The 23,405-nt window shown below is 33.4% G+C and overlaps 2 protein-coding genes across 3 annotated transcripts in view; one reads left to right on the top strand and one right to left on the bottom strand.

Moving 5' to 3' along the window:
* LOC115891015 overlaps positions 1 to 2,474 on the bottom strand; it is a 37,938-nt gene extending 35,464 nt beyond the window's left edge. For both annotated transcript variants that reach the window (XM_030911404.1, XM_030911405.1), the window contains exon 1: positions 1,875 to 2,474. In XM_030911404.1, the coding sequence (XP_030767264.1) occupies positions 1,875 to 2,277 (403 nt within the window). In that variant the 5' untranslated portion in view covers positions 2,278 to 2,474. The remainder of the gene's footprint in view (positions 1 to 1,874) is intronic.
* Positions 1 to 23,405, top strand: part of LOC115891014 (ATP-binding cassette sub-family G member 1) — a 97,611-nt gene that overhangs the window by 51,237 nt on the left and 22,969 nt on the right. The gene's annotated exons all lie outside the window — the stretch shown is intronic.

Genomic DNA, 23,405 nt, shown 5'->3' with positions numbered 1-23,405 from the left:
GGAGTTTTCGCATTGAAATGTAGTGAAAATTTGGAATTTTCAATTATTTTTTTTCGTAGAAAAAGTGGTTCATCCAACAATTTTTTTCTTTTAAACCATTCCATTAACTATGGGATCCACATTAAAAATTAAAAAAACCACGATTTCGTGGGGACCTGTTCTGCACAAGACCCTGATTCTACTCCCTAAAATTATAAATTTCATAAAATTGCTTTATCCAAATAATTAACTCATGTCTTTTAAATGATCCTTTGTGTCAATTTTTATGTGTATAACCCAGAGGTCACCAAGTTTTATATAAATTTTTACTAACTTTACCCATTTGGTTGATGAATTTCAAAAATCTCTTCTAATTCTTTTTGTAGGATTTCATTCTTCTAGAACACATAGTAAGGAATTTTCATACAACAAATTGTTCCGACATAATTTTACTCTCTAAGAGGATGAATTTCCTAAAATCGCTTTGTGTAGCTAATTCACTAATGTCGTTTAAACGAACCTTTGTTCTAATATTTATGTATCTAAAGCTGGCTGTATGAACTGATCCCTAAAATATCTAAAAACTTGATATATAATCTAACTGACAAACTAAAAAAGTGTGTAGGTGTTTTTCAGGTATGTTTTAATATTTAGTCGATTTACACAAAGAAATAGTCATTCAGCAATTTAAAAATACTTCATAACAAATCTGGACATATATACCTTTTATTTAAAAAAAGAGTCATCAAGATTGGTAAAGCAGTTTCGGCGGGATGGATGTAACAAAAAAACCCTTTGAGCTTTTATATATGTATGGAATGTTGCAAATATTATTCCTAATCTTAATTTGAAAACCGCGTTTCGCTAGCTACTGTAATTTTGGAGTTACGATTTTTTAAAATTTTTAACCCCCTTACCAACCCCCCACTCCTACCAAAAACTAATGGCCAGATTCTCGGGTGCCACAGTATTTTTGTGCCAAATTTGGTTAAAATCGGTTCAGCGGTTTTTGAGTTATCGTGTTACATACGGACAGACACACAGACACCATGAAAATATTTTGTTTATAGGTCATTTATGACCCAAGTAACTCATTTTGAGTGAAATTAAAAAAACTTTTTTTTGCCGATCCTAATAAAGATCCTAAATAAATTTTGGTAAAATAAGAGAAAAATTTTTCTAACATACGAAAAAAAACAAAAAATCAAACCAAACAAGACCAACCGAATCTAAACCAAACCAACCAAACCGCTCAGTGTGTTTTCATTGCTAGAGCTATAACTAAGCAATTCTCTATACCGCTGGTGGCGATTTAATAAATAAATAAAAACATTTTAAAACCTATGACGTCATTTTTCCCTTTGAAAAAAAGGATGCATGAAATTCCGGACAATTTACTAGCTGATTTGGCAACTATACATCAATTCACAATGTTTGTCAAAATTCAACCTTCGCTACTGTCAGCATATCTTTCAATGTAACCTGCCAATGATTTCTGAATAAAACAGTTCTTCATAGATTTTTTGAAGAAATTTTACATTAAAAGTTTAATTAAAGGATTCTAAAATGGTTGTGTTATGAGTATCTTTAATCAGAATATTGTTTTTACCTCGCCCAGCACCCCTATTCGCTCCCCGGTCCCGTAAGTTTGTTTGGTTGAAAAAATACTTAAAGAAATACAATTTCTCTTCTCCCCCAGCATATTTGCAATCTCTAAGGACAATAGAATGTGAGTATATAAAAATTTTCTTATATAGTCGAAAAATAGCCGAAACCCGTATTTGCAACAATTTCCTATAATAGTAAGGTCCTCAGGAAGAACAAATCTGTTGAACGTTTTATAAGTGACCCTTTCTAATGGTAATATTACGGCGTTGATTAGGGTCTTTACTAACCTTTACCACATATGCCCAACTTGTTGTACTCTCCCAAATAGCTGCTTCCGGTGCAGTAGTTCTCGAAAAGGTAATCGACGGTTCTCTCCCCGCTTTTCCACGGGCTTGCACCGTCTATGCCCATGTTCCGGAAAGTTCCCGCAGTACTGCTCCTGCTCATCATTCTCAAACTCGAGGGCAAGAAGCTCATCCTTTGCTGAGTCAGACTGTCGCCTCTGAGGGCGCCCAAATTGATTTCTGAGGGATCTAGTGTCTCTGTGCTGAATATGCTAGAGCTGGTGCTCGGATGTCTACCTGCCACATCGATTTTCGGGATGGTAGCCAATTTCAGTTCGCCTGTGGAACTCAACTTGCGTCTACTCCATTGGAACTCCCCGGTGGAGCTCAGCTTTCGTCTGGACATGGTGTAGATTTCTGAGTTTTTTTCCTGTTTCACTTTCTATGTAAGTACTGGAATTTTTCTTGTTTAATTCCCCGTATTTCCCCTACCCATGTAAGTTACTTTCGTCGGGTTTTTTTCATCGGATTTTGACCAGTTTTTCCCCTAACAATTCTCCTGATTACATTCACTGATGACTTTTTGACATGTTTGACATTTTACGATATTTAGTTGATATGGTAACAATTTTTACGTTTTTCTAATAATACAGGATGCCTAGTGTTCTGAAAAAGCTTTTACATACAGGGTGAAATTATAAATGCATTTGTAAATGTATCTACAGGGTTCGGCAAAAGTGCGTCGGGCTAAGAATAAAAACTTGTGAATTTTGTTTAAGTGGAAACCTCAATTATGTACTACGATGTATTTAAGGAAATATTTCAACATCTACAGGGCTGCTCAAAAAAGTGTGTGGATCGGGATGAATTTTTTTAAATGGAACACCCTGTATATTATTGCATTTTTGGCTTCCTTTCATAATCCTAAGATATGAGTAAATATATTTAGGTAATATCGGAATATTAGTACATAAATAAAATACCTATATGTTTTTCAGCCTTGCTTAAAAAAATGATTACAAATAAGTACACGAAGTCTCCTGAAATCAAAACTATATTAGGCATTTACTTCAGATGGTCTATACTTAAATTTGCTGTGAATAACGTAGTCTTAAATGATACAGGGTATTCAAAATTCTACGCCAAACTTTTAAAAATATAAAATAATTTTTCTTCGGTTTTTTTTTCTCTATATAACTTAAGATGGAGAATTGTGAAAATGTTTCGCAGATACTCGATTATAATTTCATATGACTGTTTCAATGGTAAAATATCCGAGTACAGTCATTTGGTGGCTTTTGATAAAATTTTACTGTGGAAAATGCCATATGAAATATAAAGCCGCGAATATCTGCGAAACCGTTAAAAATTTTGAAATACTTTAAATACAAAAAGTGTTTGTTTTCTAATTCTCCATCTAATAAAAAATAGGGTGTTCCGTTTAAAAAAAACGAAGATAAATTATTTTATATTTTATAAAGTTTGGCGAAGAATTTTGAACATCCTGTATGATTTAAGATTACTATATTTATAGCAAAGGAAGTACAGACCATCTAAAGTTAATACCAAATATATTTTTCATTTCAGGACAGTTCTTGTATTTTTAATAATTTTCTTAAGAAAGGCTGAAAAATTTATATTTTTTATTTATTTATTTATATCTCTGAAACTATCGAAATGGATTTACTCATATCTTAGGATTATGTAAAGTTATCTGAAAGGAAGCCAAAAATGCAGTAATATACAGGGTGTTCCATTTAAAAAAATCCTAATCCACTGACACTTTTTTGAGCCACACTATAGAAGTTAAAATATGTTCCTGAAATACATCCTACTACATACTTTAGGTTTGCACTTAAACAAAATTCCCATGTTTTTTATTCTAGGAGCTACATACTACATATACCCGACGCACTTTTGCCGGACCCTGTATCATTTCTTTCAGTACAGACAAATCGGCAGTTTTGTGGTAAACCTGAAGGATCTCGATTAAAGAAAAAACACAAAACATTTTGGACAATGCTTTGATTTTTTTTTAAGATGACTATTAGTGTATTTTCTATAAAACAAGTAAAATAATCTTAAAAATTATGATTGTTCTTAACTTTGATAAGATAAAACAATAAAAATATATTAGATAATGATTACCTTGAGTATTATACGCTTTAATGATTATTTATTTTAACCAAAAAAAAACTATTTGTTGGTTTGAATAGTAAAAAAAATTAATAAGGATTGGTTAAATATATTTTACTACAAAAGAAAGTCATTGTACTGTTGTTTACTTTGCTAATTAATTAATAATACAAGAAATATCATAATGTTCCTTGTAAAATGAGATGATGTGAAATCGGCAGTTTTAGTGTTATTGCGTTAAACATTTTTACAACATGCGATTGCCAAAGCAACGGAAAAGAAAAACTGAAATTAAAAAAGATTTATTATTAATTACTTCGACCTAAATAATTATGTACGGATGTACTACTGTGTTTGTCCTCAGTTAGTACTGAATAATTTTAAAATTTGACAAAGAATATTTTTGAGATAGAATAACTAGTTCAGTCATTGGGGATCAAAAAAGGAGCCTGCTTGGAAAAAAGTCCGGAAGTTTTGAAACTTTGCAGGTTTTGGGGTTCCTAACTAAAATCCATAAAATGTACATTTCCAGATTTGCCGCCGGCGCCAGCGCCGCCATCTTGCCAAGATGGCGCCCAAAATCGGTATTTTGTAAATAACTCGTAAACTATGCGTTTTTCGCAAAAAATTGAAGAGAGCAAAATTAAAGAGAATAAAATTTCCTATAAAAAGGTTATACGAAAATTTTCGCTAAAGTCAACCGTTTAGGCACAAAATCCCTGGAAATTTTACAATTTTGCGTAAAATATGATATATTATGTATAGTCGATTTTCCGAAATAAAATGTCGATTAATGTTCACTAAAACTAGTTTTAGTTTAGTTTCTTCAATTTTGTCATGAAACAGTGGCGTATCATTAATTCGCTCATTAATTTATGAATAATTAATTGTCGTGCTGGACAGCATTCATTGCGAACTTACCACCAGGTTCAGCATTGGTCTGGTTGTACCAAAGATGCCGAAGAATGGGGGTGGAAGAAAACAAAAACAGTTATTACTCCAGTCACAACGTTGAAAGATCCAGCTACAAAATCTCTAGTGGGATTTTTATCCTGTAAATGCAAAACCAACAACTGTGGTAAAGCCTGCGGATGCAGAGAAGCAGGATTAAAATGTTCAATGATTTGTGCATACTGCAATGGAAATCCTGTGACAACGTCACTGAAGTGTCACTCGACGAATCCGATGAAGAGGAGTTGGACTTGCCTGTAGATATCCCTCTGGCGGCTGAAGATGAAGAGTTGGACGTATTGAGAGACCACCCTGATGAGCCCAGCACAGCAGACACGATCGACTTTGACATCAATTGTGACGACTTTTCTGTCGTTACCCAAATAGAATGAAAAAAGAATCCGTTGCTCAGGGTTAGAGGAAAGCTGGGTTCGTAGGTAAGGCTTCTGACTCACAGTGACTTTCTAATGTTGTTAAATATTAAAATAAAAAAGATAATATATAGGCTGCAGAGATTTTAATATCGATGTTAAGAATTCAAATAGGTATGGTCAAAGACAGTGAAAAGGGCGCCACTTACTTTGTTTATGAGAATGGTAAAGTAAGAAACCAAAAAGAAAAATACAATATCACAACATAGCTAAAATAAAGTAATCAACAGCATTAAGGGTCTATTATGTCTATCAGGAATATAAGTCAGAAATAACTATCCTACATTAAACATTTATTGAAAACGAACACAAGTATCATCAATTCGTCACAGTGATCCCAATAAAACCGCAAGTTATTTTAAATAGATTTGAATTTAGTAACTGTATTCTTTGAACTAAGTAAGCTACTTAATAAAAACAGGTGAAATTTATGTATGTCTCAATACGATGATGTTTCGAAACATGTCGTGTACAAAAACCTTTAAAATGAATACGTGTTAATAATTTTCATATAAAATATCATAGCTAAGCAAGAGTATACTGTACGAATCAAATTATAACTTATAACGTTAAATAAAAATAATTTTGACTACAATATGTGGGATAAATAGTGATAATTTACCAGGTTATTAAATCTGTTGTCTCAAAAATTATAAAATAAAAGCGTACCTTGTGTATCAAACTTAAGAGACTTATCTGTATATAGTTTCTTATGATGTAAACAGGTAGGTAGGTATTCTCCAGACTAACAGAAGTGGATGCAGATGACTATGGCAGGAGAAGTCTTCGATATCAGCCAAAAGAACGATTGTAATGTCAGGAACACTGTCTTAAGGTCATGTGGTAATTACTGAGTACCATGTGGTAGTTACTGAGTACCATGTGGTAGTTACTCTATAAATAAAAAAATAGTTCTCAGGACAGATACTCAATAAAAAAAACAACTTACGGTCTGAAAATCAGCTTTACATAAATATATTCAAACCATATGCCGATCCAAACCAGTAATTAAATACTCAAGTAAACGAAATAACAAACGGAAATAATTGAAATAGAATTTAGTTAGATGGGGCTATATAAAATGGCGGATAAACTTAGGGTGATCATTCCAAGAAGAAACCAAACAAATACGATCTATACTCTGGATTGCATACTGTTACGGATTCCGTGGGTCCACTATTTAAACTCACGATAAAATACTTAACGAATTTATTTGTTTCACTCTGTACACACAACTTATACTATTTACAACACAACTTATGCAACTACTATTACTCTAACGGTATTTCGCGGTATTTTCAAACTTCAGACTATCTTCAGACTTTAGACTTCAAACTTTAAACTTAAAACTTGTCCAACTGTCAAAGCGCGGGCCTTATATACCCCCTGGCGGTTGTTTCTAGATTTTTCTAAAGAATTCTATAATTTTCTTTACTTTCTGGCGAATGCGCCAGGTTCCTCAAGGCACGTTGCGGTTATGCAACCAGTAATACACCTTGACCTTAACATTGCCCCCTTCTCAAATTTGATCGTCCCGATCAAGGTTTCCTGTCTGGTATCTCTTCAATCGATCGAGATGAACTACTTTCATCTTACTTCTAGGGCTGCGCTGAATCCGGTACACAACATCATTTATCCTCTTGATGACTGTATAAGGACCTTCCCATGCTGGAGTTAACTTTGGGGACCTTCCTTTCTTGCGCTGTGGGTTATACAACCATACCCTATCGTGCTGTTGAAATCCCGTAGAATTAGCTCTGAGGTCGTAACGAGCTTTCATCCGGTCACTGGCTAGCGCAATCTTACTTCTAGCGGCCTTATGAATGTCCAATAATCTTTCCTTCCTAGCGATTCTTTCGAACGACAGTCCAACGCTATCCTGTTCCCTTTCTTCCCCAGATCGAGTATTTGGTCCTTGTCTAGCTGCGCAAATCTTACAACGTTGACACCATTTCTTGACATCTTCGCAATAATCCACCCAGTAAAAACGGTCTCTCAGCTTGCTCAGGGTCTTGTTTACCCCAAGATGGGCTCCAGTTTTACCACCATGAATTTCTTCCAATACCTGGGTAACTTTCTTCCTTGGTACCAGTAACTGAGTTGTTACTGTCCTGCCATCCGCACTTTCCCACGTACGCTTTAACAATCCATTCTCAATAACCAGTGAATTCCACTGAGCCCAGAGAACTTTAAAAACGAGCCCTCTATCCGCAATATCCTGCCACGGTGGTCTCTCGCCGTTACCTTCCTTGAGCCGTAGTATTGCTCCAATGTCTGGATCTTCCATTTGATCTTTCCTCAATTGTATCGTCGTCCATTGTTCGTCAGTTCTCAGTTTAAAATTCTTTACTCTGATAGTGCTTTCGCGATGTTGCATTTTCTTGTCCAGGTTAGCCCGTCGTCGATCTGGCTCGTTGCCGATAATTTGTATCCGTCCTACACGGCACCCAGAGGTTTTCTCTATTTTCCCGAACACAGTCTTCTTGGCATCACCAGGTATCATCACAATTTCGATAATATTTCTTCCATATTTCCTGGTCTCTTCTCTTTAGATACAGAAAATTCCTCATTTCCGATTTTCAGGATGTTTCTATGGTGATCAAACGAAAAACCATGTTGACTGATCACATCCATACCCATGATAAAATCATCTTCAATGTCCGCCACTAAAACGCTATGCCGAAACTTCAAATTCCCTAACTCCAATTCCATGAAAGCCTCTCCCCGTACAACGGCCATTTCCCCCGTAACTGTACGTAAATACACTCTTCTTCTAAGAGGCATCATCTTCAATCCTCGCACTGAGTTAGTCTGCACCAACGATACCATAGCGCCTGTGTCCACAGTCATTCGATTTCTTCTACCATTGACCTTCCCGTTGATCACCAAACTGTCAGCGGTTTTTCCTAGACTCCTAACGGAAAACATCCTAGGGGCTCTGTTTTCTTCAGCCAATACTCGCTCATTAGTGTTGATTTCCGGGTGCCTATGTTCTCTCGATGGTAAACGGAATCGCATTTGGACGCGGCAATCCCGTTTGATGTGGCCATTCCTGCCACATCTATAGCAACTTATGTCCTGGGATCTTCCGATGTGCCGATGTTCTCTGGATGGTGAATGGAATCGCATTTGGATGCGACAATACCGTTTGATGTGGCCATTCCTGCCGCATCCATAGCACCTCATGTCCTGGAATCTTCTTTGGTTCTCTGTCTGGGTGTTGTTGACTTACTTGTTTATTAGTAGCTCACATAGTTTGTCGAATTTTCTACACATCTCCTCCAAACTTCTGTGGGTACTCTCGGGCTGTTCCTCTACCGTTACCGATCTTATCTTCGGTCTAGGGATGGCGCTAAAAGCAGCTTCGATTTCCAGCGCCCTGACCAGTGCTTCGCTGCTGGTAGAAAATCAGGATATTTGCAGCGCCCTCTGCGCCTGATAAAGCACTGAGCAGCGAGTTCCTCCCTAAATCCTTCCGGTGCTTCTGGATACGCTAAGTGTACCAGGCGACGTAAGTCTGCTTCGAATTCCTGCAGACTCTCACCGGACCTCTGCAGGCGTGTCTTGATCTGGGCCTGGTAAAGTTGACGTCGATGTTGGTCGCCATATCTTCTGTCCAGTGCAGCAACCAAAGTTTGGTATTCCTGCTGTTGGGCTGCAGGAATAGTTTGCAACAGTTCCAGGGCAGGGCCACGCAGCGCGATGACAAGTGCTGCTGCTTTCTCTTGGTTAGTCCATCCATTGGCAGCAGCTGCTGCTTCAAACTGGCGGTGGTACATCGTCCATGTCGTTTGTCCATCGTAGGTCGGAGCCTTAAGGTTTGCAGTTCCCGGAACGCCAGGTGTCCTTACTTGTACCTTGGTCTTCTGTAGGTCCATCTCCAACCTTTCTATCTTCTGCTGAAGGCGCTCCTCCAGATCTTCTACGGCTTCTTGAAGGTGATTTTGCTGTACCTGGCAACGTACTTCCAACATTACTTGTTGCTTCTTTTTCATATCCTCGAAGTTTTTGTGAAGTCGAATTTCCTGATTTTCTAAAATTTTCTGAAGCCGGTCCTGTTCTTCTTGCTTTTCTCTCTGACGTCGCTCCTCCAAACGAATTTCCAAATTATCCAACATTTTCTCAAGCCGGTCCTGTTCTTCTTGTTTATCTTGTTGCCGTTGAATTTTTAAATCTTCGAAAATGTTCTCAAGCCGGTCCTGTTCTTGTTGACGTCGTAATTTTTCCTCTTCCTTTTCTCTTTCTAATCGGGCCTCGCTCTTCTTCTCGTTCTTTACGGAGTCTTTCTTGATCTTCTGCTTTTTCTTTTCGCAGCCTCTTGTTCTTCTGCCTTTTCTCTTCTCATATTCTCCATAAAATCGCCCAATAATTTGCTTACTTCCTCCATTTTCTTCGCTTGCTCCCTTGTACCAACCATAAAAACACTCTAATTCGGTCTAAAAATCTTCCAATCCACTTAATTTCTTCTTAAAATCCTCTTGAATCGCACTTCCGACACCAATTGTTACGGATTCCGTGGGTCCACTATTTAAACTCACGATAAAATACTTAACGAATTTATTTGTTTCACTCTGTACACACAACTTATACTATTTACAACACAACTTATGCAACTACTATTACTCTAACGGTATTTCGCGGTATTTTCAAACTTCAGACTATCTTCAGACTTTAGACTTCAAACTTTAAACTTAAAACTTGTCCAACTGTCAAAGCGCGGGCCTTATATACCCCCTGGCGGTTGTTTCTAGATTTTTCTAAAGAATTCTATAATTTTCTTTACTTTTTGGCGAATGCGCCAGGTTCCTCAAGGCACGTTGCGGTTATGCAACCAGTAATACACCTTGACCTTAACAATACTTTACAAGGTTTTCAAATTTCCAAATCGGATACCCATGCAATCGAAATCGAAAAGTGGATTCAGAGTGCTTTTCACTGGAAAATTTGTCGGACGCCAAAACACGCGTCTTCCTCAGATCCAAATTCCCAGAAAAAAGACCTTATTCTCCGTTTCAGAAACGAAAACAAAAAACCCTTTTCACCACAGACAAGTGAAATGCAATTAAATAAGTTCGGCATATAGCGAATAGATGGCGCTAATAAACAAGACAAATGAACTGTAATAAATGAAGTTTGACATCTAGCGAATAGATGCGCTAATAAAAATTAAATATCGAAACAAGTGAGCTGTAACAAATGGAGTTTGGTATCTTTGGCATCTAGCAAATAGATGGCGCCAATACTAAGAAATTTAAATAAAAATAGATTTTTAAATTCAATTTTATTAAAGGGAATAAAAAATGCTACACAATGAGCCAGATCCGTCGGGTTTGTGCAGATAAGTTAAAGTTTTTAATTTACCTAGTGAAGTAGACCTCCAGGGAAACCACGTTAAAATAAACGCGCCATGTACTTTATCTCTTGGGTGGTGTGGAAACAAGTACACATTTTCAATAATTAAAATTAATTATTCATAAATTAATGACCGAATTATTGATACGCCACTGTTTCATGACAAAATTGAAGAAACTAAACTAAAACTAGTTTTAGTGAACCCTAATCGACATTTGATTTCGGAAAATCGACTATACATAATATATCATATTTTACGCAAAATTGTAAAATTTCCAGGGATTTTGTGCCTAAACGGTTGACTTTAGCGAAAATTTTCATAAAATCTTTTCTATAGGAAATTTTATTCTCTTTAATTTTGCTCTTCTCAAACACGAAAAATGCATAGTTTTCGAGATATTCACAAAATACCGATTTTGGGCGCCATCTTGGCAATGGCGGCGCCGGCGGCAAGTCTGGAAATGTGCATTTTATGGATTTTAGTTAGGGACCCCAAAACCTATAAACCTGCAAAGTTGCAAATCTTCCGGACTTTTTTCCAAGCAAAAATCCCCAATGACTGAACTAAACATCTAACAACAATATAACAATATTTAGAGAGGGCTTAGAAGGCAAAAAGCGTCTCATTTTAGGGTCTCTAGATTTAGGGACTTTAGTTTATGGAGTATACATATATAGGGGGTTCCTTAATAACATCCTAATATTTAAGGGGACCTATTCTAAGAAAAAAAACTGAAGGAAAGGAAGTGTTTTTCTTTGAATAGGTCCAAGAATCACCTCCTTAAATATTAGCCATGTTCATTAGGAACACCTTGTATAGTTGAATGACATCTGTATCCCAAACACCCCAGAGGCGCATATACGGGAGGGGTAATGGGGGTATCGATTAAAAATTAGTTAGTTTTTAACACAACCATGGCACTCTAGATTTAAATTTAAAAAACGATTTTTTTTTAATCGAGAATGTCAATAATTAACATACGATATGTCATTCTATTCAGTGTCATTTTCTATCGAATAAAATAAAAAAATAGCGAGGGTGTCATTTAAAAAAATTGGTCAAGTGCGAGTCGAACTCGCGCACGAAGGATTCCGTACCAAATATGTAAAAATATGTAAAAATTAAAAAAAACGATTAAAAAAAAGTCACCTTGACTAGGATTCGAACCTGCCTTACTACGACTCCAACGTCATAGCAGCGTAAAGTCCTAACGCTTTAAACCACGCGGCCACCGAGGACTTGAAAGATTTTTTGTAAAATTCTTACTTAAAAGATAATGTTTAGTGAAAGTACTTTTTTTATTTATAAACATTTATTTAATTCTGTTTTTAGTATTTGTTCTTATAGCGGCAACATAGATACATTATCTGTAAAAGTTTCAACTGTCTAGCTGTAACGGTTCATAAGATAGACCTTTGTGACAGATGGACGGACGGACGGACAGCGAAGTCTTAGTACTAAATAGGGTTCCCGTTTTTACCCTTTGGGTACGGAACCCTAAAATTTAAAAGTTGTGGTCATTTCCGGTGAAACAGGAAGTGATCGAAAACAATTGAATACGTCAATCGATCCTAATTTATATCGTATACTAACATACCAAATCTCGTTTTTTTATCTGAAAAAACAAAAAAGTTATAAGTGGGGTGGGCCACTTTTCAGCCTCCCGGTATATTTTGTGCAAGGAAAATTTGATATCCATCAGAAATGCTTTAAATATATAAATTTATTAATCAGAATTTTTAATAACATTTATCTAATTTAATAATTAATATTACTAGAGAGACAAAGGTTAAAATTAGAAAAGATTGTATCGGTACATTTTTTTTCTTAGAATTAATTTTATATACTGATTTTGTTATAAATATAATCGTATTTTAACGCTTATATCAAGAAATTGATAGAAAATTACAGTTAATAAGGAAGAGTTCCTATAACTATTAACATACTTTTGTAACAGAATATGAAAATTACATGTAATTGATCATTCATCCAAGACGGAATATATGCATATAACAGTACTGTGAACTCATTCATTTATTTATTAAATATTTAGGTATTTCGCTTCTTACCATGTATTTAGTATACCGGGTGACTGGAAAATCATGGCACGTTTTTTATAAAATTTTATTACTGAGATATTAATAATTATCTATATTTATATCATTGCTATGTCCTATATTACAAACGTTTAGGTAACTTATAAAATAAAAAATTGGCGCCAGGAGGCACGTATAAGTCGTCCATACTAAAATATGTTAATAAAAAGTTGGTAGGCAGTTCTTTTAGTTCCAAAGTAAAGAAATTTTTCCAATTTTTTTTATCTCAAAAACTGCGACTTTGACTGATTTTGATGTTATTACAAATTATGTTGCAAATATTATTCCTAATCTTAAATTGAGAACCGCGTTTCGCTAGCTACTGTAATTTTGAAGTTACGATTTTTTAAAATTTTTAACCCCCTCCCATAACTTATCATTTATCATTTATTAGATCTACCATAACGATAGAAGGTTTTGGTCGGCAATTCGTTGTTCTTGTCACGTAACAAAACAATTTGTCGTCACGTAACAGAATCGTGTCCGACCTGACAAGAATCGGCAATTTTTCCGCGAAATACTCACTTAATTGCTACCGTTCTCGTCAACTATCATCAATTTTTCATTTACTATTGGAATTAACCTCTGCCCGACCTTAAACAAAGGTCGCCATTGATTAATTTAAGCAGTGACGTATAGTCGATATTAATTATTGCTGTTCTTAGCAATCAGTTATCAATATGCGATCGATAAATTGTCATCATTGTGTTAATCTACTCCTCATACAAATATAGTCAAACCTAAAGCTTCGTCTACACGTAACGTTTTAACTGCCAGCCTTAGCTGTTCAGTTAAAACGTATCAAGTAAAACCGATTGATTAAAAGAATTGGGAAGATAGGCAACCTAATAGGCAAATTCGTGACAAGACTGATTTGATTTCCCCTTACGCCCCAAGTGCTGTACGGTGGAGACACCAACCGCTCTGCGGGCAGTGCATAAAATACTCATTTTCTCTAATTCGGCTAGCGAAGACATATTAAAGACGGTGTAGAACTGAAAGCGACAGTGTTGCCATATTAAAATGTGTAATATCTGTAATACTTCCATTTAAATCCCGAATAACTTATGAAAAGGAATACAAAAGTTTTCAAAAATGGAAGCAATTAAAAAACGTGCGAGAAGAAATAAAGTGTTTAACCTATCCTCGCTGTTAAAGTATCATTTAATCTACCCTTGCGGTTAAAGTACTATTTTATCTACTATTTTTCATAGATATAAGGCAATTTGAACAGTTGCTATGGTAAAAACAATATTTTTTTTCCATAGCGAGTTACGTTTTAAAAAATATTCAGAAATTATTATTTCAAATAATTTATTACGAGTAGAAAAAATATTGTGCTGGGTTGGCGTTGGTTTCTATGTAATTTGACAAATAAATAAAGCTGTCTCTTTAGTTGTCAGTTTTGAATCAATATTTTTTAATTCTCTTTCGTGTCGATTGCTGATTAAATTGGAGCCAGAAATTACTCAAAACGAAATAAATAAATTACCAACAGATATTCAGGCTGAGGCGACAAACGCTATATCCAAACTACTTCCATTTAAATCCCGAATAACTTATGAAAAGGAATACAAAAATGGAAGCAATTAAAAAACGTGCTAGAAGAAATAAAGTTTTTAACCTATCCTCGTTGTTAAAGTATCATTTAATCTACCCTTGCGGTTAAATAAATAAATAAATAAATAAATGCTTTTATTGTCAAAATTTTTTTCAATTTGTAGACAAACAAACAAACAAAGTAAAAAAAACAAGGTACACAAACAAACAAACAAAAGATAATACAAAACATTATGCAAATAATATTGTCAGTCTTATTGTTTTAAATAAACATTTATAAATGTTTACAATGTCAAAGAACAAAAAAATAAAAATAATATAAAATACTATTTTATCTACTATTTTTGATAGATATAAGGCAATTTTAACAGTTGCTATGGAAAAAATACAACTTTGTAGTAGAATTCCATGTTCTTTTTTCTTTTGAACGCAGAAGAAAATTGAAATATTCAATTTGACAATTGTTTATTTTCAAAATAACCTTGGAACTTTTGCAGTTTTAGTTACGTTTAAATCTTACGTATTTTTTGTCCAAGGTTTCCAAAAAAATATCGGTTTTAAAGCAAACTAATTTAAGTTTTCCTTAATGAATATTTTTTGCTTAAAAACAATTTGAATAACTACTAATTTGTAAACAAATCTACCTGTTTGTTTATTATAAGTGTAAATATTGAACTTAGTAATGGAGATACTTAGAAATTGTATGCAATAACTGGTTTTAATTTCGATTCCAAGCTAAAAACTTTTACTTTCCTTAATTCCTGCTCTTGCATTAAATATGATCTGAAGAATGTCGGCCGTAGAAAATCGCAATTTGTATCTTATTTGTTAATTTATAATACTTTAATGTTATTGGGATATGAAAAAGTAATAGTTATTTTTAGGTACATATATGTATTACGTTTTATAGAATTTCTAACTTTCTCATTATACAAGGTGATCCGAACTGTATTCCGGAAACTTCGGCAGCTTATTCTGCAGATAAAAATAAGTAAAAAAGTTCGTATAAATGTATATCCTAAAATGCTTAGTTTCAGAGATAGAGGGTGTAGAAGTTTCATTTTTATTTCGATTTTTCCCAAATAATTTATAAAGTTCCGTCAATATTTGTATGAAAATTGGCGTCTGGGAGTTTTTTTTATATGAGAAATTTGATTTTGATGTCAATATGACTCCTATTTGTAGGGGGCGCCACCTACATGTGTTTTAAATGTTTTGAAGAGTAATAATTTTTCGTCCGTACGTGTATAAAACTGCTGAGTGGAAAAATATACATTTCCGTGACTTTTTACGTAAAGAATGTCTCTTGGTAAAGATCGCTACGAGCAACCGTTCTTAAGATAATTGGAATGGAAACAGTCAATACATGTCATTATTGACAAAAAATAAACACGCTGAGTAGAGTAGTTATTTGACTGAAATAATAAATTTGGGAAATTTTTATTTTTTTTAAATTAGGTAAAATGATGATAAAACAATTTCTGTTGAACTTTTGGCACAAAAACATTTCAAATTTATGATTTCAGTCTAATAACAAAAAAGTCTACAAATAATTTATGTCAATGATGACAGGGATTGATAATTTCGATTGCAAATATCAACCAATAATCGTAGTGACTTTTACCAAGATACCTTTTTTGCGTAAAAGACATCGTAAATGTATATTTTTTTACTCAGTCATTTTATACAGGTACGGATGAAAAGTTATTAGTCTTTAAACCAGTAAAAAAATATGTAGGTGACGCCCCCTACAAGTAGAAGTCACATTGGCATCAGAATCAAATTTCTCATGTTAAAAAACTCCTAGACACCAATTTTCATCCAAATATTGACTTTACTTCATAAATTATTTGGAAAAAATCGAAATAAAAATGAAACTTCTACACCCTGTATCTCCGAAACTAAGCATTTTAGGACATACATTTATACGAACTTTTTTACTTATTTTTAGCTGCAGAATAGTTTTGAACAGTGACGAACCTGTTTAAAATTCCATGCAAACGTATCCCACATAACTTTAAGGATATATTAATTAGACCACCCATTCGGTAAAAGACTAGTTGATTCTTTAATTAATATCTTATGACAAATTAACCGGCCAATAAATGTTACCCACACTGCTGTATCCCCTTTGAAGTACAGTGTGGGCCAAATTGGACACTCTTTTAAAGGGAAACACCCTTTTCTATAGAAGATAGACGAAAACTAATGAAGAGTTATCAACAGAAAAATTGATTTTTTATTTGGGACACACTGTATATTTTTAATTCACTGAAAAAGAACTTAAAATTACCTTTTCAAAAATATAGAAAACTTGATAGTTTGTTCAAGTCTTCTTCGAAATATAGAATTTTTAAAAGTTCGCCACTTTTAACTATAGTAGAAAACATATTTTTTCAGCAAGACAACGCTGAAATTACCAGAATTTTTTTGCAGCCAATTTCGAAAATAAACTGAATTGTTAACCAGGGACCGGTGGCAAGTATAATATTAAAAATATACTTAAACCATTAAATTCTACATAAAAAGGTGCTTTGTAAATGTTTTCATAAAAACCAAAAATTTTCCATGACAAAATAGTTACAGCGATTTGTTAAAAATTCTCATTTAGATGTGCGGTTTTTACCATCATGTTTTTGATGAAAATTGAGCTCCAGACGCCGATATTAGTTTTCGTCTATCTCCTATAGAAAAGGGCGTTAGTTTAAAAGTGTCCAACTTTGTGTGTACACTTTGGAAGACACAATAATTAGAGGCAATCAATCATTTTTTTGGATGCTGAATCCGAAGAAACTACTTACAAGTTATAGTAAACCAAAAATTCCATGATAACATAAAATCAAATTAAGTTTAAACTAAATTAAAATTGGTTAATCTATACTATACATAAAATCCTTATATATACTATACCTATATAAAATCCTTAAGTGACTGACATACTGATTAATCACGATCCTGCTCAAACCACTCAACGTAAGAAGCTCATTTTTGGCATACAGGTTGATTCTAGGGTGTAGAGGTTCGATAAGAAGGGATTTTTTCGAAATTCCAGTTCCAAGGGGTGAAACCACCCCTCAAATATTACAATATTTTTTATTTAAAAACGGTCAAGTTTTCGAAAAAACGCTTAAACACGTATATTTTATTTTGTTTTTTCACATATTTTAAGATTTTTTAAAAATGTATACTTTGATTAATCACGATCCTGCTTAAAGCGCTTGACGTAGAAAGCTGATTTTTGGAAAACAGATTGACTTTAGGGTGTAGAGGTTCGATAGGAAGGGATTTTTCGAAACTCGAATTCTAAGGGGTGAAACTATCCCTCAAATATTAAAATATTTTTATTTAAAAACCGGTGAGTTTTTCGGAAAAACTCTTAAACAGGTATATTTTATTTTGTTGTTTTTCATATTTTAAGATTTTTATAAATTTTTACAGGATGTTTCATAAAATATGACCATTGAGTAATCACGATTCTGCTTAAACTTCTTTGACGTTTAAAGCTGATTTTTGGCGAACGGATTGACTGTGAGGTGTAGAGATTCGATAAGGAGGGGTTTCTCGAATCTCAAATTCCAAGAGGGTGAAAATGCCCCTCAAATATTACAATCTTTGTTATTTAAAAACGGTTAGTCTTTCGGGAAAACGCTTGGACAAGCATAATTTATTTGATTTTTTACATATTTTGAAATTTGTTAAAAAATCATACAGGGTGTTCCAAAAAGTTGGGTAATTTCTTAACCACGATTCTGCTTGATGGAAAAAGCTTATTTTTGGCAAACGGATTTTTCGAAAGTCAAGTTCCAATGAGATGAAACTACCCCTCAAATATTACCAAGTTATTATAATAATATCGCCATATTGTTTTTCTCATGCTGACATAAATGTAAGAAAATTTTAACCAGTTTGTATGTTAATGGAAATTCTTGCTTTGCTTTATCACCACCATTACAAATGATTAATTCGACGCGAACGAAGTCGCTGGTACACGCTAGTATATCCATAAAATACCTAAATATTTATATAATTTATATTAAACACATTTTATAACAAAGCGCATATATTTCTAAGAAATAAATTTCCATACTTCAAAGTTCAGATGCAACAAACAGGACAAAGATGATGAGTCACTTTAGTAGCTTGAAAACGTGGGTGATGGACTCGATACCCTTTGATACCGCGTCATATATATATTTTTTGTTTTATCTTGAACTGTTTGTCATTTATTGAAATATTTATCTGTAATATTAATTATTAATTATTTACAAGATAACAAGCGTTCAAAGGTTGGGCTTAAAATATTACAGGCATTCTACTTATGTTTTCTAGTGTCGATAACATTGTATCAAATAGTAAATACTTTAAAATAATAGAACAAACTATTGTATATATTTTCCGTTCTTTAAAGTTCACTTTAAGTATTTAAAAAGAGAACACACTTGTCTAATTTGCATATTTTCTATATTTTTCTGTTGAAAAACAGAAAAATTGGTCAAGTACGAGTCGGACTCGCGCACGAAGTGTTCTGTACCATTCATTATCTATACAACATTACACACTATATTATTATAAACTTTTTTCCGATTTAGCTGAAATTTTGAATGCACGTATGTTTAAGCTGTGGTATAAGTAATTTAAAAAAAATGAAGAAACACATTACTAAAAATTGTATTAATCAATAATATATATGTAAGAAGTAAAAATATATATGTAAAAATATGTAAAAATTAAAAAAAAACGATTAAAAAAAACTCGCCTTGACTAGGATTCGAACCTGCCTTACTACGGCTCCAACGTCATAGCAGCGTAAAGTCCTAACGCTTTAACCACGCGGCCACCGAGGACTTGAAAGATTCTATGTAAAATTCTTACTTAAAACATAATGTTTAGTGAAAGTACTTTTTTATTTATAAACATTTATTTAATTCTGTTTTTAGCATTTGTTCTTATAGCGGCAACATAGATACATTAGGGAGTTTTCGTTGCTTACAAATTGCAATTCCGGTTAACGCTAATTACAACTTTGACATTTCAATTTCGATTATCGTATATCGTAACCGCTAACTGCCGATATTTTACGGACGATAGCCAAAGCCGTTAACATAGCGGTACGCATGCGCACTAGCGCAGTAGAACACAACATTGACCTAACCTAGATCTAACCTAACCTCGTTCTATTTTGTTTATGTTTTGATTACTTATTTTATCTGTGTTAAACTCGTTGGGAATTCTTAGTGCTTAGCTTTGCACTCTTGGTCAGATAATATTTCTAGGTTAAACTCTGCTCGATATTCGATGTTGTTTTCAAATCCCTCCAACAACATATAGCATCCTCCAAATCCGATTCATTACTAGAGTCCAATAAAATTAAATTGTCCATCCTATATAGCGATACCCAATAAAGCATATAAGGCACTTTCAAATCAAACAACAATACAAAACCAAAAATCAAAACACTACGCTACGGGCTGTGCTCTCAGTCAGCTGTCAGTTTTCGGTTATCGTATCGTATGTCGGCTCCGAACCGATGAACCGAAAGTCCGAAAACTGTTTTTTTATCTGTCAAAATAGCGGTTATGGTTACGTATCCGTTAACCGTACCGTTGAATTTTTTTAAAGCAACAAAAACTCCCTATTATCTGTAAAAATTTCAACTGTCTAGCTATAACGCTTCATAAGATAGAGCTTTGTAACAGACGGACGGACAGACGGATAGCAAAGTCTTAGTAATAGGGTTCCCGTTTTTACCCTTTGTGTACGGAACCCTAAAAACATGGATTTTTTTATAAAATTGTATATTTATTGTTTATATTTCATTTGCAAACAGGCAAAGCTAATTTCCGCTCATTAAAGTTGCTAAAATTTACTTATATTTTTTTCAGTGTTGACAAAACGACAATTTTGTTAGACATTCTTCCATTTTAATTCAGTTTTATTATTTTATTACCGTTTTTTTTTATCTAAAAACCTTAAACAAATAATATTGATAAACAAACCTTACTGTACAAAACAGATGTAAACAGAAAAATGCTACGTTACCGCTTATTTATTAAGAACGTATAGTAACGCAGATAGTATATGATTATTAATAGTTATAATTGTATACGTCACTGGCAAGTCTTGCTATTGGATCGGTATTTACGTGTGTGGAAGTGAATCGCGTAGAGATCTTATTAAGTCGGAGTGAGAAAAATGCGTCGGTGTGCTGTCACGGCGTTGCCACATTTATCGGAGCTACAGGCGTGCGTTTCCCTGGTTGAAAGACCCTTTTTTCTAAATGTTTTTTTCGGAAGGATAACTAGATAAAATCATTAGATCTATTTCTGGGAATCTGAAATCGAGTTATAAGAATATCGTTATGGTGTCTATTTTTTTTATAATGACAAAACGTCAATAATCGCGGTAATTTGAAAGTCAACTTTTTAACACATATCACGCGATAACCAAGAACTACTTTAGATATTGAAACTTTCTTTTTATTACTCATGCGGGGAAACTAGTATCTTTTCGCATTCTTTTGGAGTCGAAAAGACGCTAATTGCCCACTTCACAATTACCACACTAGTTTTGAGCAAATTTAATGTCGATTTGAGTGCGACAAGTAAACTTCTCGCACCCAAATTTTCATTGGCACACGCACATTGACAAGCAAAAAAGCCAGTCTCGAAGTGTCAATATTAAAGAAGTGAGGTTGACATTTAAATATTTTTTGTTTATTTTATTACGTTGCTTTTGAATATGTCTCTTTTATTATATTATAACCACCATTATGAAGAGAAGCAACGTTATAATTCCTTCATTTTCTACTCTAAAATTCGATTTAAAAATTTGAAGTGTCGAATGTCATCTTTTGCATTCATCTATGGGGTGTTCCAAAAGTTGTTTTTCTTGTCACGAGATTTTGAAAGTTTCTTTTGTTTACATGATGAAATATAACAAAAGACACATACTAAAAAGCAACGTAATAAAAAATAGTATTCTCGTGCGAAGTTGTCGATTGCCCACGAGAGCGAAGTTGAGCGCACGAGCGAAGCGAATGCGCTCATTAGTTCGCACTAGTTGCACAATATACTATTTTTTTCTTTGTTCGAATCCTAGACAAGATGTTTAAATGAGAAAAAATTGATAGGCTTCTTTTTTTATTTAAAAAAACGCGTTCATCAACTTTTAGTGCATGACATTTTTTTGTTTGTAAAAATTTTCACATACTGTCTGCGAAGAAAATATAGCAGAAACATTAAGAAATATAAAAAAACACAATCAATTAATTATTTCTAATGGATTTTGAGACATCAACTTTTGAATTCAAAGTTCAAAAAACTCCTACCAATGTGTAGCACAAACTCAATTCCACTTATTTTTACCAAAAGTGGTAAACTTCTAGGCATTGTTTAATTTTTAACTTGCATTTAGTAATTTACAAGCTATAATAAAATTACAACAGTTTGTTAATAAATAAACAAATAAAGTATTATATGAGATGTACCAACATTGAAATATATTCACACCGAAATATGAAATAGTTTTTAGTTAAGTAATTTTATGTTCAACTCTACCTAACTAGTTTCTTAAGTAATTTTATTTATCTCTTCTTTCAGAACTGATGGAACAAAGGCCAAATCCTGATGAACGGCAGTGACAGAGATCTGAGTCAGTTCAGGAAGCTCTCAGCGTACATCATGCAAGACAATCAGCTGCACAGCAATCTGACGGTGGACGAAGCCATGAATGTAGCTGCCAAATTGAAAATTGGAGAAAAACCCAGTCACGAACGAGAAGAAATCGTAAGATATCTTTAAAAATAACTAATTTGGCATTAAAATACGCTGTTTTTCGGCTGATCTGAAAACATAGGTTTTCTATAATTTTTCTTTCTAGAAATAACAATGTTCAAGGCTAGAAAATATGACAAAAAAAATATGACAGAAAGTATTATTACAGTACATTGCTGATTCGAACGATAATTTGCTGATTTTAAGTGTATTTTGCTGGTTCTAAGCATTATCAGAATAAAAAAAAAATATTATTAGATTATTTAAGAAAGGGAGATTTTCACAAATCTAACATTTGTCATAACATTCATTAATTAACATAACATTCATGGGACACAGGGCACAGAATAAATTTTAATAACGCCAAAATTATAATGAAAGAAGCGATAGCCTCTAAAAGAAAAATAAAAGAAGCTTTTTTAATACAATCTAATAAAAATAAATTTATTGCTCATGCATCTGTAGACGTTAGTAATGTATGGCAATCGCTTCTTTTTTTTTAAAAGAACATAACATACGTAAAAATTAAAAAGTAATCATACAGAAAGTTTGGGGTTTTTTGGTTTTACTTTATTAAGTAATTGCTATCATATTTTTTTAAACAATGTTTATACTTTTATTACGGGTTTATTCCTTTAAAAAAAACTTAAATCTTTACTCTTAAAACAAACTGGCCTAATCAGCAAAAAAGCCTTAACGTTTTAGGGGGTATATCTCCTCTCATAATGCAAAAATAAAGAAAAAACTATAACAACAGAAAATATAACTACAGAGAACACTAGTTTTTCTAGCCGACATATACAGGGTGAGTTTTAAATAATCTCGATTAAAGTAACATATTTTCTCTTTACCGTTTTTTAAATAAATCTAAAATAACTGAGATATTTTACTTTAAAAAACTACCAAAAAAAAATTTTCAGTGTGGAAAAATGGACTTTTCTGGATTTTCTTTTTTGTAAATTTAATCTACTACCTATGTTGCCATATTATCGACAAATTATATTTTTTAACTAAAAACTAAAAAATTTTCCAAAAAATATTCAAAAAATTACAAATTCCAAAAAAGAATTAAAATAATCGTGTTTCTGGGGTCGAAATATACTACCCCTAAAAATATTTGCACTTATTTAAGACTCACCCTGTATATTAAAATCTCTAACTGATAAACTGGTATTGCATTATTCTTTTCTTGTTTAGATATCGGAAATATTGGATACGTTGGGTTTACTAGATCA

The sequence above is a fragment of the Sitophilus oryzae genome, unplaced genomic scaffold (genome assembly GCF_002938485.1).
Source record: "Sitophilus oryzae breed Bouriz unplaced genomic scaffold, Soryzae_2.0 scaffold_942_pilon_pilon, whole genome shotgun sequence".
In the NCBI taxonomy this organism is placed as follows: Eukaryota; Metazoa; Arthropoda; class Insecta; order Coleoptera; family Curculionidae; genus Sitophilus; species Sitophilus oryzae.
This window is presented reverse-complemented; position numbering and strand designations above follow the sequence as displayed.